The 15,164-nt window shown below is 45.4% G+C and overlaps 1 protein-coding gene across 2 annotated transcripts in view; it reads left to right on the forward strand.

Moving 5' to 3' along the window:
• dennd2c (DENN/MADD domain containing 2C) overlaps window positions 1-10,682 on the forward strand; it is a 29,633-nt gene extending 18,951 nt beyond the window's left edge. Inside the window, exons 8-19 of one of the 2 annotated variants that reach the window (XM_036128579.1) lie at window positions 153-346; window positions 717-826; window positions 1,399-1,468; window positions 1,989-2,066; window positions 3,139-3,279; window positions 3,569-3,717; window positions 6,509-6,686; window positions 6,883-6,924; window positions 7,365-7,473; window positions 8,348-8,590; window positions 9,842-9,928; window positions 10,014-10,682. In XM_036128579.1, coding sequence (XP_035984472.1) covers window positions 153-346; window positions 717-826; window positions 1,399-1,468; window positions 1,989-2,066; window positions 3,139-3,279; window positions 3,569-3,717; window positions 6,509-6,686; window positions 6,883-6,924; window positions 7,365-7,473; window positions 8,348-8,590; window positions 9,842-9,928; window positions 10,014-10,045 — 1,433 coding nt within the window. In that variant the 3' untranslated portion in view covers window positions 10,046-10,682. The remainder of the gene's footprint in view (window positions 1-152; window positions 347-716; window positions 827-1,398; window positions 1,469-1,988; window positions 2,067-3,138; window positions 3,280-3,568; window positions 3,718-6,508; window positions 6,687-6,882; window positions 6,925-7,364; window positions 7,474-8,347; window positions 8,591-9,841; window positions 9,929-10,013) is intronic. The other variant, XM_036128622.1, reaches the window with a different exon arrangement.
• Window positions 10,683-15,164: the final 4,482 nt, after the last annotated feature.

The following is a 15,164-nucleotide window of genomic DNA, read 5'->3' on the forward strand; positions in this document are numbered from 1 at the left end:
TTAGAGTTCAGATCTCTCATACCTGAAAGAATATATTACGGAAATCCCGAAGTCTGAGTTGAATCAGGAATCTGAAGAGTTTCCGGTGTTTTTTTTATTTGTTTGTTTTTAATTAAATGACTCTTATTCTCATGGTCTCACCATGTGTCTAGCAGGTTCCAGAAGATCGGTTTACATCCAGTCCACACTGAGACGGCGGCCCGGATACCGCACCCTGGAGAGGGACCTGATCCAGCTGCAGCAGCAGAAGCAGCAGCTTTTCCAGATCTTCGTGGTGGTGTCCCTGAGAAAAGACTTCACAGGAAACGCATACTCTCCTGAAATTACTCAGCAGTTCCCGAAATTGGTTAGAAGAAGCCTTTACTGTAACTTCCCTAAATGAATAGAATCTGTTAGCACGTATTGTTTAAATCAGTAGGATTTTATTCATGATTGAAAGGGGAATTTCCCAGCTTGGCATGAGTCAACCAACGGTAGAGGATTAATACAAACATACCAGTCAGTATATGGTCTTATTTAACTAACAGAGGAATAACTCTGTTTGGTTAAAAAAAAAGATCACAATGATCGGTGTCCTTTTGAAGTCACTCAGAGCCAGAGCTTTTAGGGTCAAATATGTGGAAATCAGTCGTCTCTGTCTTTAGTTAACAAAAATGCATGAATCATTTTCATTGACTGTTGCAGCTTTGCTTCTTCTTTTTTTTTTTTTTCTTCAGTTTGAGAAGTCATCGCGGCCCTCCAGAGAAGTCGAAGACCAGCTGAATGTGATTCCTAAGTTCTGCTTCCCGGATCCCCAGGACTGGAAGCCCTCGGCACACGTGCCAAGGTCAGCTCTCGCTCTGCAGCAACGCTTAAAAGAAAACCAACAGTCCTAATACAGCACGGGCAGAATGTTAACATAGCCAGTCTTCTTTTGTTGTCATTATAGACACCTTTTAACATGAAATAAAATACTTTTTTCTCCGTACATTATGCTTATTACTCCAGGCCCCCCTTTTTCTTTTCATGTCCTCAGCTGTCAGCTGTAATCCCCCAATCGTTTCTGCAACAACTCCCTCGCACTCGCAGGGCCAATTAAAGGCGATCTAATTAAATACTGTACAGTGTTATGGGGCATTGGGTAGTCCTTTTATTGTTCCTGGCCATGGTTTATTGTTATACTGGGAGTTCTGAATTTGCGAAGCTTAAAATACTCATCTTTGACTGTGAAAAATGGAAGATGTGCCCGTTCAGAGTCGTTTCCTAGCTTAATAGTTGTTTCAATATCAGGTGGCTTTGCTCTCTTGTTACTATAGATGCGTTCATCATACGTGCCTTTGACTGACTTGTTGCAGGCATCCTGATTTTTTTTATTTTCTTTTTAAAAAGGCTTTGTTTTTTCCTCTGTTTCGTGTACAGCGAGACCTTTTCCTTTGTCCTGACCGGAGAAGACGGGAGCCGCTGGTTTTGTTACTGCCGCAAGATCCTGGTGAGTGAGGACGTGTGTTAGTATCTCAGGCCAAACTATTGCGTCCTGAGTTCATGTGATTCTGCGTGCAATGACCTGCCAGCTCGCCACGTGCTTACTCACCGTCTCTGAGGAAACACACACACACACACACACACACACACACACACACCAGGTACCTCTGAATCAGTGGTACAGAGCCAAAGGAATTTCAGCGTTTCCTCCTCCGTTATAAAAGCGACGTTGTTGTCTTAAGCTGCCCTCTGCCATGGATTCGGCCGTTGTTTACGGCGTAGACAGATTAAGATCAGATGAATCAGTTTCATCTGTCGCTGGGTGAGTCATGGTTGCTGTCATAGAGTACCAGAGATTCAGCTTTCTACTCTTTGTAAATCTGTAAGTTGTGTTCATTTAAAAGGGGGAAAATAGAAGCAAACACTTGTAGATAAACTCGTTTATCTTGTGGTATTTTTTTTTTTTTTTTTTTGCGTAACCTGTCTGTTGTACCTTGCTGTCTGACTTGTGAAACTCTGTCTTGTAGCCCAGCGGAAAGGGGAAGCGCCTTCCTGAGGTGCATTGCATTGTCAGCAAGTTGGGCTGTTTCAACTTGTTTGCAAAGGTAAAGTAACTCAGTAAGTACAGCGCCTTGCGACAGTATTCATACTCCTTCAATCCTTTTCGGCCTTTTGTCACACAGCACAACCACGTGTTTCAGTGTGTTTCATCAGCAGAAGAACGGTCCTAAACATATAGCCAGAACTACAAATGCAATGGTTTAGTGAAGTGCCATCTCCTGTGTTAGGATGGTCTAGTCAAAGTCCAGAGTTACATACAGTGTGAATCTGTAGCAACACTTAGAAACCGATGTTCACTAACGTTTATCCATCCACCCGGACCGAGCTGGAGTTACGCTTCAAAGAATAATGGTCAAATGTTTCAGTCTGCAGAGCTGGTAGAGACAGACTCCAAACGCAGCTGTAGTTACGGTGAAAGCTGGATACATATGCATGGCATACTTTTCAGTCCTTCTGCTCCACTGCTGTGCACGGCGTTCTGTTGGTTTGTTACAGAAAAAAACAAAAACAAAACAATCAAATGCATTCCCATTTGTGGGAGTAAAGTGACAAAATGTGGAAAAGTTCAAGGAGGATGAATACTTTCGCAATGGACCGTACATTTACGCACATTTCTCTGTTGCAAAAACGTTGGGAGGAAGGACAAAAAGGGTAAGGGCACTGAGGGGTTACTGATAATTCTTTTAAAAAGAGAGAAAATTACAGATTATATATATCAGATTTGGCTGAAAATAAACTGAGGGGACTCCCTAGTGTTCACTGGGCTTGTTTTGAGAACTAGAAATGTTACAGATTTAAATAATGTCTCTTTTTTTTGTTACATTTCAACTGTTTGTATACTGTGTATTTAAAATCTACTGTTTACTTCTAAATCTCTGCCGCACCTAAAACTGTAATTTAACTTCTACTGCGATTTACAAAAGCTGTACGAAACGAAATTTCGTTCTGTACACACTTTGTGCATACCGAATGACAAATAAAGTTGTCTAAGTCTCTATTTGACCTCTGACTTTGTCTCCCGTTGACCGCGTCCTTTAAACGCAGTGATTTACGGTATGTTTGATTAAGCATGCTCTTCCCGGGGTGACGAACATGGGTTTGACTCTGTCTGGCCAGATTCTGGAGGAGGTGGAGCGGCGCAGAGAGATATCCCCGCCGCTGGTTAACCCTTTCATGCGCAGCGTGATGGAGGCCCCGTTTCCAGCGCCCGGACGCACAGTCGCCATCAAGAGCTTCCTCCCCGGCTCTGGGAACGAGGTAACCCCGGCATCAAAACAAGGAAGTCTTGATTAGTAGCCATGTTCCCCCCGTAACCACGCCAGAATGATTCAGGCTATATGTGGAGGCGTTAAGAGCGACTGTTTTCAGCTGTGATTGGTCGGTGCTGGAAAAGGAAGTAAAGGAAGTAAAGCATCTACCCATAAAAATGCTCCAAAAGTCCCACATTCTCTCCCGTTCAGCACTTCTGTTTTTAAGCACTCGCTGCAGCTCAAAGTTCAGCGACTTTACAGCCGCGTGGCTCTCGGCCCGTTCTGTGTGATTGCAGGTCCTGACTCTGTGTCGACCGGTGGACTCCAGGCTGGAGCACGTGGACTTTGGCAGTCTGCTGCAGTGCCTCAGTGTCGGCAGACTGCTGCAGGTGTTCGCCTCCCTTCTGCTGGAGAGGAGGGTCATCTTTGTCGCCGACAAACTCAGGTAACAACGAGGTCTGAAGCCAGCGGGTCAGTCGGCAGCATACACAGCTGTGGGAAGGTTTTCGTTTAGATGTTTATATCCGACAGAGATACCCTGAATAAACACAAAAAGCGTTTTTTAAATAGGGATTTGTTTATTAAAGGGAAAAAGGTGATCCAAATGTGGAAAAAAATGATTGAGGTGAGTCCTGCCACTGTCATGGTAGATATCTGTGAGCTGCCAGCAGAGGTTCACTAGGAGGCAGAGGTGAAATACTGCTGTCCCCCATGCCAGTCCAGCCCATCGCCAACCCTCACAGGACGGGGTTTTTGGTAGTGACAGATTGCTCGAGGCTCTCATATTGAGATCTGGAGGTTTCTGTGAGGGCTTCCTGCCCAGCTTTGCAGCCTGGCCTCATCTTCTTCTCTGTCGATTAGGGGCGTGACGGCTTCGCAGGGATAACCTGTTTAGAGTTGTGTCACAGCATCTCAACCGAATTTACTTCTGGGCTTTGACTAGGACAATAATGTCCCCCACTGCCCACTGTCCTGTAGCTTTTATGGGTTTCCCTGCTGCCATTTCTGGATGGGCTTGCTGCTGTGTTTGGGTCTTTGTCCAGGTCCTGCTGGAGAACCCAAGTGTTCCTGGTATGGTTCCATCGAGTACAGCAGTACACCCCGGTCCTGAAGCAGCGAGGCACTCCCACACCATCCCCGGGTTTTACTTCAGGTTCTTTTCTGAAATGCCGTTTCCACCAGAAACACTCCTTCCAAATTGTTCACCTTTACACTCGTCAGTCCACAAAATCTCTTCCCAAAAGTCATGAGGACCAACATGTTAGTTTTTTTTAGGAAATGAGTCGGGCCATTTTGGTACATTTGTTTTGACTATTTTTGGCCCAGTTTCTCTCTCTCTGTTGAATCATAACTGGGTTTTTTGGGGGTCATGGTTTAACAAGGGGGGGGTGATTACTTTTCTACACAAGGCTGGGTTGTTTGGACAGCCTTCCTTTCCCTTAATTAATGAAATCATCATTTCCAAACTGCTTTTTGTATTTAGACAGGTTACCTTTGTTTAACATTTGTTTATCTATCTGAAACATTTAATAGTGACAGAAAAAAAGCAGAATAAATCTTAAAGGGGGTAGATACTTCTCCACAGCCGTGTGACCAGCAGTTAATATATTATGAGCTGTTTTAGACAGAGATGATAGCAAGAGATGCTCTCTTGGTTTGTTTTTTTAGGTTCTGGTCGTATCTCATTGTCTGAGTTTGAATATCTGCTGAGACTTCTTTTCAACATGGTTTTTATAACATTTTTGTTGCTGTTCTTTTGGACACTGCCTCTTATAAAGCTAAAGTAGTTGCACATATCTTTGTCCTAATATTAGCAGTAATCACAAAATACTGTCCCGGGTTTGAGTCCTGGGCCACGTGTTGCCGTAGGTTTCCCCCACCACTAAAGATACGCTCAGGTTAACCCTCCATCTGATCTACGAAATTTCGTTGTATGTACCTTATGTACCTATATTGTATGTAGATTGACAAAAAAAAGGTGTTGCATCTATCTAATGCCAGCGGCAGAGCTGTGGATTTGTACTACAAAATAAAACGTATGTTGTTACATGTCGTTACATCCAGGTACAAATTCCCTCGATCACATTGTAATTTCACAAACCATGATTAAATATTGCTGATGCAGCACTGTGTGTATGAGGAAGAATGAGGTGGCTAAGAGCCAAGTAGCAGTGGAGAGGCCTTTTTCCACCACACCAGTTGTTCCTTCAGACCCGTTCCTGGGTTCCCATCGCCTCAGACTGAACGCAGAGCAGAGCGAGGAGACAAAGCTAAACTCCAGAGTTCAGTCTGGGTTTAATTCTGTCAGATAAAAAAAAAAACTATGTACACAGTGCTTCAACAAAAATGTTTTAGATAAGCTTCAGAATAACCCAAGCTGGCTGGCTCTTTGTCTTCCTACAGTTTATTTTGAACTCAGCCTTCACAGAGTGCAAATACGCCTTCTGGCCCAGTTCTTTAACACTGTTGGCATTTCTTTATATTGGCAATAATAAGCCTAGCTCTAAACGTTGGGTTTTAAGCTGCTGGTACAGATGAGGGATCTGCACTACAATCCTTTATAGAAGCCCAGCGTAAAGCAGGAGGACGAATGTGACGCGTCTGGTGAGTTAATGACACGGCTCTGAATCGGGTCTGTGTCCTGTGGGAAAGCAAAGCAGATCTTTTCCAGAACCAGTCGGTGCTGTGGTTCTAGCACCAGCCTTGTTTAAGACCCGGAAACCCCCTGGTGGACAAGAAGAAGAAGAAATGCATGTAGCGGTGGCCTTGTTAAACTGTTTTAAGCTTTTATTAGTTTATTAGCCGGCGACGCAACAGCAGCCTCTTTGTGCGATGTCTAAAGATCCACCAACATTTCTAAATCCTGCATGATTCATGGAGGTTAAAAAGCTTAAAAAGACGCGCCGCAGACACCCATCCTGTACGTTGTCTTTCTCTACCTCACAGGGTCTCCAAAAGCAGCCGAACATTCAAACTTTAAATAATCTGCCAAATCTGATCAGTACATCCGTGGATGAAGCATTTGTAATAGACTTATTTTATCCAAGTCAGCGATGTTCATCCCCAGCAGCACCGTAGGTTCTAGATTGGCCCCGGCCTGATGTCCGGTCCAAGGTCTCAGTTCCACATGGTTTTGGTTCCGTGTAGGGATTTGTTGGATCTGTAGGAAGCTTTAGGAGCCAGGTGTGAAAGCTAAGCGGGCCGCGTGTTGACGAGTGTTTTCTCCTCTCCTGCAGCGTGCTGTCCAGATGTGGCCACGCCGCGCTGGCGCTGCTGTACCCGTTCATCTGGCAGCACACGTTTGTCCCCGTGCTGCCGGCGACCATGCTGGACATCAGCTGTTCTCCGACGCCGTTCCTGATCGGCGTGCTGGCACCGTGCTTGCCGGAGCTGCTGGAGCTGCCCATCGAGGAGGTACATGCTCCTAGAACCGCTCTGCTTTCCTCCCCGCTTGCTATTTACCTTTATGTTGCTTTGGGTGTGAAACGTCACGCCGTCGCTCTGACTCATCTGACGGATCGCTGCGCCTTGTTTTATACGGTAGCTCGTCATGAAACCGTCACGTCCCAGTGTCAGTAAACGCTGTCCCCGTCTTCTGTTGTCTTCCTAGGTGCTCATCGTGGACCTGTGTGCCGACAGGTTTGTCAGACAGGTGTGTACACACAGGCATAATGGAGAGGGAAGGTGCGGTTCCGCTGGGAGAGATGGCTTTGCCCGCACTTGTTGGGTGGAGTGCTTTAGGGGGACAAAGGAATCTGCGCTGCGCACACAGAAGCAAGGCAGTATGAAAACCAGGCAGGACATGAGCTCAGAGCAGCGGCACAAGCAAGGTTGATCAGCCAGGATGTTAGCTTCACGTAGTTAAAGCCTGGACTTTGGTCAAAACACTTCTTTTTTTAATCAGTCTTCCTCTCCACATCTCAGTCTGGTAGTTAAAATCTGCCATTAATTTTCACCCAGAGTCACAGTGATATTCTGTATTTATGTACTGCTTACCCCGGTAATCAAACTGTTTAGCCCAGAGCAGCTAAATGTCAGCTGTATGAGGCAGGCTGGCTGTGTGAATGCCCTCATTCTTTTCTCGTCGCTCAGCTCGGGGACGAGGATTGCATCCTGCCCAGCAAGCTGCAAGCGGCGCTGCAGCAGATCCTGGAGGACAGGGAGGACATCCTGAGACAACACAACGGAGACACGTGTGCAGGTCGGTCGGACTGCGGTCCTGGCGTAAAGTCTACCCGCAGGACCCTCGGGGTAAAAGTATTGGCACCCCTCGAACCCGCGCCTCATTTGGAGCAAGGTGTAACGGGCCGACATAAAGCGGAGGATAACTGTGAAGGACAAAGGATGCGTGGTTTTTGAAATATGTGGCAGATGATTGTGATTCTTCCACCTGTTGGTTCTTGTATAACTGCATCTAATTACCTTCCAAGCCTACCCAGCAGAGCTTAGCCGTGCGAAATGTGAGTGGTGAGATGGGACCTAAAGTGTAGCTCTCTGGCCTACATGCTGAACGACGCGTGGTGGTAAATGATTACATAACCAGTGGTGACGGCAGCATTGCGCTGCTGAGATGCTTCTCTCCAGCAGGGAATGGGAAGATGGATGGAGATAAATATCGGCAAACCCTGGAAGAAAACCTGTTACAGGCTGAATAGGGCAGAGGTTCCTTTTCCTTCAGGCCTAAACATGCGGTTAGAGCTGCAATCAGTGGTTCAGATCAGATGCTTATGTGTTAGTGGCCTAGTCAAAGCCCAGACCTAACACATACCCCAAAGGGTCTCTGCAGTCATTTCAGAGAACGTTCTACAAAAGTTTTGCAGACTGACCAAGACGGGATCCCCTCAGGATGATGCTGCCACCGCCTTGTTTCTGATCACGTATCGTTTCCTCCTCAGTTATGCCCTGCTTGGTGTGAAAATGTGTGAAAGTGTCTCGTTACAAGGCGCAAAAAGGTTTGAGGGGTGTTAATATTGCAAGTCACTAATAAGGAAGCGTAAGGCATGTTCTGTAGTAGAGCGGGGGAGATGTTTTCTGAAAATGTCATCTGTACTCTGTTTATGGTGTTCCTCCTCTAGACCAGCAGGCCGACCTGAGCTCCCTGCTGTCCGAGGGTTTCGTTCACTTCTTCGTGGAGCTGGTGGGCCACTACCCTCTTTATATGGCCGAGGCCGCCAACGGCACCAAGGAGCTTCAGCGGGAAAGCTTTCGCAAGTCTCACCCCTCGCGTGGGGTCCGGCAGTTTCTGCAGCTCTTCATGGACACGCAGATGTTCGCTGGCTTCATTCAGGACAAGGAGCTGCGCAAGGGAGGAGGAAAAGGTAACGGCGCGTTTTTTTACGGCGCGGCGCCGGCCGTCACAGCAAGGAGCGGTCTCTGAGCGGGGAATTTATTTCCTGGGATGGGAATTAGGGCATCTAAACATGTCTCCCTCCAAAGCGTTGCCTAAAATGAAAACATTACAGTGATATCGTATTCTGTAAATAATTAATCCAGTCCAACTTGATTCATGAAGCTCTTAAAACAGACACAGAGGCCAAAGTGCTGCACAGATAGAAGCAGGATATAGATAACGGCAATAGAAGTCATAAAACTAATGAATTAAGAGGATATATGGACATAAACCGACAAATCCAACACCCTAAAGTGTTAAAAGCCTGAGGAAAAAGTTTTTAGAAGAGATTAATAAATGGGCAGGGAGGGATGCCTGGCTCATGAGCAGCGGCAGGTCGCTCCAGAGTTTAGGACCGGCTCCAGAGAAGGCCCGGTCCTCTCTCTGAGCTTGCTCCTGCTTCTGGGTAAGGGCTGTAAAAGCTCACAGATGTAAAGCGAGGAGAGGCCATTTAAACACTTAGAAACAAATAGAAGAATTTCCAAATGGATCCTAAAGCGGACGGGGAGCCAGTGAAGTGAACCCAGAACCGGTAAAAATGGGCTCAGACTTGTTTGTGTTGATGATATGAGGTGCAGCAGTCTACAGAGGAGTGCTCAAACATGCACTGACACCAAGGCAAAGGCTGTTAAAGGAATCCATGAGGACCACTGCTTCCTTTAAAACTATTCAAAACCTGTAATGCACAGTTTGGCTAACTGTTAGGAATCCCGCATTAATCCTGCTATAAAGTTTGTATTTCATAAGTAGGACCTCGGGTCAATACAGCATCTTGCAAAAGTAATCACTCCGCTTTAATTTTTTTTTTCCCCATTTTGCCACAGACTGCAGTTCATTTGCCTGCAGTGATAGAGCGCCACAAAGTAGTGATTCCTGTGAAAGTGGAAGGAAACATGGCATTGGGTTTAATTTTTTATAAATAAAAATCTGAACATGTTTGCTCTAACACCTGTAAACAAAATCCCACTTTTACTTTAAAATGTAACGTCACATCTCCCTGAAACCCTCGTTAAAGTTTGTGATTGCTGCTGTGAAGCAACGTGAGAGAGCTTAAGGGGTGTGAACACTTTTCAAAGGCGCTGTAATCGTTAGCAGAAAATTGTCGTCTCTAAGTTGATCTCCTCTTACTGACGGGCTGATGTTTCCTTCCTCCTCCTCCTCCTCTTCCTCCTCCTCCCAGGGCTCTTTGAAACCAGAGTGGCCGAGTATCTGAATCCGAGCCAGGAACCCGAGCCGAGCGGGGTGAACAAGTTTCTCAAAGGACTGGGTTCGTGTCGCTCTCTCAAACGCTCGCTTTCCAAAGCCACCTCACAAAACTTAATACGTCTTCTTCTTCTTCTGGTTGATTTTAGGAAACAAGATGAAGCTCCTGCAGATTAAATAAGGATGACGCCGAGTGTTGCTGCAGAACCGGCTTAAAGAAGCGAGTGCGGGGAGGTGTCGGCGCTGGGCTGAGGATGGGAGCTGTGACCCAGGACCAGTCTCACGTCGGACGGCCGTGCGCTTCACCTCGCATAACAACTGGAAACACTTCCACATTCCCCCCCCCCCCACCCCACGGAGCTGCTTCAGGACACTCAGGGGTTGCGTCTGTGTGAAAGTCCAGCAGCGTCCCAGCTCCAGAAGGGCTCAGCGTTGTGATTATGATCTCCGTTTGAACGGAGCCGTTTACTTTGAACTCTTCTTCCTTTTAGTCAGGACATTTAGTAACTTATCGCTCTTCTAAATACTTGTGAATAATAAGCATGGTTCCAACCTGGAGGATTTTTCTCGTGCTCTTTTTCATGTAAATTCTCTTACTGTTGCTTTTCTTTCCGCTAAAACACGGATGTTTAAAACCTGATTCAGTTCAGGCGCGTCAGCTCTCAGCAGAACCTTTTTCTGTACGAATTCACAGGGTTTTTGTACCTGCTGTCCTTCAACGTTTTTTTATTATTTTTTATTATTATTTTTACAATTTGCACATGCTCAAAACCGTTGTACAGTATTTGTAAATAAAAATGTCTTTTATTAAAGCTGGACTTGTCCTTAGTCTCCTGAACGCTTCACTTTCAGTCAGCCCGTTCCTGGTTTTAATGGGTTCCAGTTTGTTTTCTAACTTCTGAAACACATTAAAAAATAGCTACAGGTCAGAAGTTTTGAATCAAACAGGAAATGAAATACTTGCAAGAAAGTTTATGTCATGAAAGCATATCTCCCTAGCGTTTATCTGAGGTTTATTTAAATCATTTAGAGGGCTGGTACATCCCAAAAAAATGGAATATCATGAAATTTGTAAAATAAATGAAAACTCTCATATCAGAAAGTGAGACTGATAAATCAATGCACACGGAGTGAAATATTTCAAGCCTTTATTTCTTATTTGATGAATATGCTTTGCAGATGACAAAAATCTTATTACATAGGATTAATTAAACATATCTATATTTTAAATTGTAATATTAGGCCTGAGTGTTCATTTCCTCATGTGTGAGTCACTGCATCAATGCAGCGTAGCACAGAGGAGAGCAGCCTGTGGTTCAGGTCATCTTCCTCGTTGGGTCTGGTCTCTCATCTTCCTCTTTAACAGCCCAGAGATTCTCTATGGGCTACAGGTCGGGGGAGTTTGCTGGCCCACCAAGAACAGGAACACCACGGTCACTGGAGCAGCTTCTGGTACCTTTGGCGGTGTGTGCAGACGTCAAGTCCTGCTGGAAAATAGAATCAGCATCTCCATACAGCTTGTCTGCAGAGGGGAGCAGGAAGTGCTCTAGAATTACCTGCTGGACGGCTGCGTTGACTGTAGACTTTAGAAATCCCAGTGGACCAGAACCAGCAGACGACATGGTAGCCCAGACCATCACTGCACTTGAAGATACCTGGACTCTGTGCCTCCTCAGTCTTCCTCCAGACCTTGGGAGCTTAATTTCCTCTCTGGCCTGCTAAGCAGTGTCTGATGTCTCTAGTTCAGGAAAGGAGGAAAGGATTCCTCCGTGCGTAGTGGCTCTCGATGCCCTGACTCCAGGCTCAGTCCACTCCTGACGCTTCTTGAATGGATTTTGGTCGACAATCCTCCCAAGGCTACTGTTATCCCTGGTGCTGGTGCACCTTATCACACCACATGTTTTCCTTCCAGTCAACTTTCTTTGACTATGTTTTGCTTGCAGCATCCTGTGGAAAATAACTGTATGGCGCCCCTTACCTGTGAAGGGTGTCGATGACTGTCTTATGGACACCTGTCAGGTCAGCAGTCTGATTGTGTCGCCCACTGACCCACAGTGGAGAGCTTCTGAGTTGATTAGCTGATTATGGGGAGACGCCATCAGTTTCCAATATTGAGCTTTAATACAACAAACCTTAGTCATCATAATGACAAGAAAAAAGGCTGGAAATATCAGTCTGTAATGACTATAGATTTCAATCATTACGCTTTCTAAAATGAGTGACAAAAATATCAAAGTTAACCTATTAACAAGAATAGCATGACTGCATGTTTAAATCTAGTCTCCAACAAAAACATTTTTAAATGTTTTTCCCAAAATAAGTGTAATTGGAAGAATACCTTATGTTTTTTATTTTTATTTGCTGGAATAATTGAATGTAAATCAGCCCTCCAAAAAGGCGAGAACCAATTGCGGAGAAAAGCTTAGCTGTACAAATTTACAAACACATACATAACTCCGCCGGTTCTTAAAGATTTGTTTCCCTTGCAGATCACTTTTCAGGAATCTCCGTCGTGACTTGAGGACTATCCGGGCAACAGCCGTAACCACCTATGGCCACAAGAGGGCGCCAGCTCTACACCCCCCTGCTGAAAGTGTCACGGCAGAGATGTGCAGCCCATCTCTGAGGATAAAACCACACAACCTCTCATGACTCCTGCTCATTTCTATACACATCAGCTTCTGTAAGTCTGAAGCAGGTTTGTAGACGTTAGTCAACAAGGTTCATGTTCAGTATTCATGTTTTCATGTTAAGTTACAGCGCTTTGACTCATGATCAACGTTTCCTGCTCACACTGGGGGAAAAGTTTAGATTTCTGTCACAAACAGACCAAATAACCACAGTGGCAGATCTAGGCCTGACTGGGAAGCAATAAGAAATCATCCCTCCTGTTATTTTAGTTTTGATAGGGAGGGAAATATGAGCTTAAAATATTTAAGGGTCTTTTAGTGTCCAAAGAGGCAGCTGCCTGGTAAATAGTAACAAGAAAACACACTCTCTCACACACACTAATCAATTTTAACCGTGGCTGCCCTGAAACGAACTAATCGGTTAACTTCAGTTCAATATGGTTGAAAGAGTCAATCTTAAATCTGAGTGCAGTTCCACTGACTGCTTTGAAAGGCGAGCAACAGAAATGAATGCATCCATCAAACGGCTGTCACTGGCTAACGTCGCCCCTGAAAGAAAGGTTTTTCTGGATTTGTAGGCATTTCAAGGTCAGAGGTTCTGTTGCAGTGACGAACCTTCAGGACATCCAGCGAGTGCCGGAGCAGTTTCCTCCTGAAGCGTGAGCTGCAGAGTGCCGCCAGTGCAGAGCTTGCTCATCGTGGGCTTTGCATCTTTACTTATACACGTGAACAGCAGCAGCAAAGCCCCCTCTGTCCGAGAAAAACCCAACAAGGCTGAAATTCTGGACGGGGTACGAGGACTGAGGAGCAGAGGACTGTTGATTTTTCCCAAATGTGGCTTCTTCCCGAGAGTTTGTGACATCTGGAAAATTGTTTGACCTTTCTTTGCAGGTTTTGTAATTAGGTCTAGCATTACCTTGAGACTTTGATCCAGACTGACTGTGACCTGTTCTTGACTCATTAAAACAACACTTGGTCTTTGCTTATCCTCCTCCTCTTTCATAGAACTAACCACAGGTACTTGACGTGATTAAGATCTGGGGAGTTTCCTGCCCAACGATCCAAAGCACCAATGTTCTGATCTTCCTCCCACTTCAAGGTCTTCCATCACGCTGGGAGCACCTAAAGTGCAGAGATTCACCAAACCTGGTCTTAGGGGGTGTTTTGATCTCACTATTCATGGCAGCGGTGTTGGGCATAATAGCTAATCTTGCCGTTTCTCCTCCACACCGATCATTGTACAGAGACAGTGGGAGGGAAGTTTCATCAGAGAAAACGACTTTAGACCAGGGCTCTGGTGTCACTCTTTGTTTGCTGCAGAACTTCGCGGACAGGAGGGACGTCTCTGCTGCTCTTCCACCTTCCATCTTGTCCAAAACGCCTTCGTCTCACTGTGCAAGCTTGCACCCACCTGCTGCCAAAGTTGGGCTAGCTCTGCACCGGCGGGAACAGGATTCTGCTCAGCGCAGTCTCCGCCGCAACTCCACCTCCAACCTTAAAGTTGAAGACGTGCCTCGATGAACCGGGAGCAGCTTCCATTTCACACACCAGCTTCGCTTTACACGTGAAGCCATGTTGATGCCAAGTGATGATAGCTGCCCACTTTTCTGGAGGTACCCCTTGATGACATCAGAGGAGAAAGGCTTCGGTTAGTAGACGAGAGCTCGTGGAGCTGGTGGCAGTGAAGCGAGATGAATCTGATCACTTTGCTAAAATAACTATGTGAACTTTCAGCACGGAAGCTACAAAGTTTGAAAAGCACATGTTTGACACATCCGAAACTTTTGGCCATGACCATACGCTGTTGGTATTCAGCATCGTATCAAGAGAACAATGATGACATCTTCTAAATGTTTTACACTTCTTTCAGTCTTTGTTCTATGATCAGCTTATTCCAAGTTGAGGAAGCTGCCCATTTAAAAACTATCTTCCCCCAATTCATCGTGCACTTTCAAAGGTTTAGAGTGAGGATAGCTTCTCTGACTCTTCTGAAGAATGGGTACGCTTATCTTCTCCACCGCAGTAAAAGGAAACAGAGCGAAGGAACACGCTGTAGAAACTGGATCCCTCGCAGTGAGGGAAGCGTTTCCATGTTTTCGAGTCAGAAACAGGCAGAGCGCTCCGTGAACTCTCCCTGACCAAGAGCGATTGCGACAGTTTAACAAGTGTTTTAACCTTGGAGACACCCAAAGCTGTAACTCTTTCATTTTCTTTCACAGAAACGTACATATGTACTTTGTTTGCAGGGTGCTCAGACTTGCCCCTGTTCGTAGAAATCCAAAGGCTGAGATACTTTGTAGGAAGAAAAAGACATTCTGAGAAGTTTTAGCTACAGTACAGTACGCACGAGCAGGAAACCTACATGAGTCCTTCTAAGCAAGTCTTCATTTATTTATCCGCTAGCTATTCTACGAATGAGGCATGAAGTTAAAAAAAAAAAAATTAATTACAATTTTAAGCCGTCTATGCGTGAATGAGGATGACCTTGCTGAGAATATCCGTTCCAAAGTGTTTTAAGCTTTCATCTTTGGTCCCAGAAAACAATGGCAAGTCTTGTGAACAAGTATTTTTTTCCCACTTGGTTGGACGACGTGCATCTAGACTTTGAAATACGTATGTGACGAACAAATTAATGACACTAGGCATTATTATAAGCGATAAAATGATAGA

Source organism: Fundulus heteroclitus, chromosome 1 (genome assembly GCF_011125445.2).
Source record: "Fundulus heteroclitus isolate FHET01 chromosome 1, MU-UCD_Fhet_4.1, whole genome shotgun sequence".
NCBI lineage: Eukaryota > Metazoa > Chordata > Actinopteri > Cyprinodontiformes > Fundulidae > Fundulus > Fundulus heteroclitus.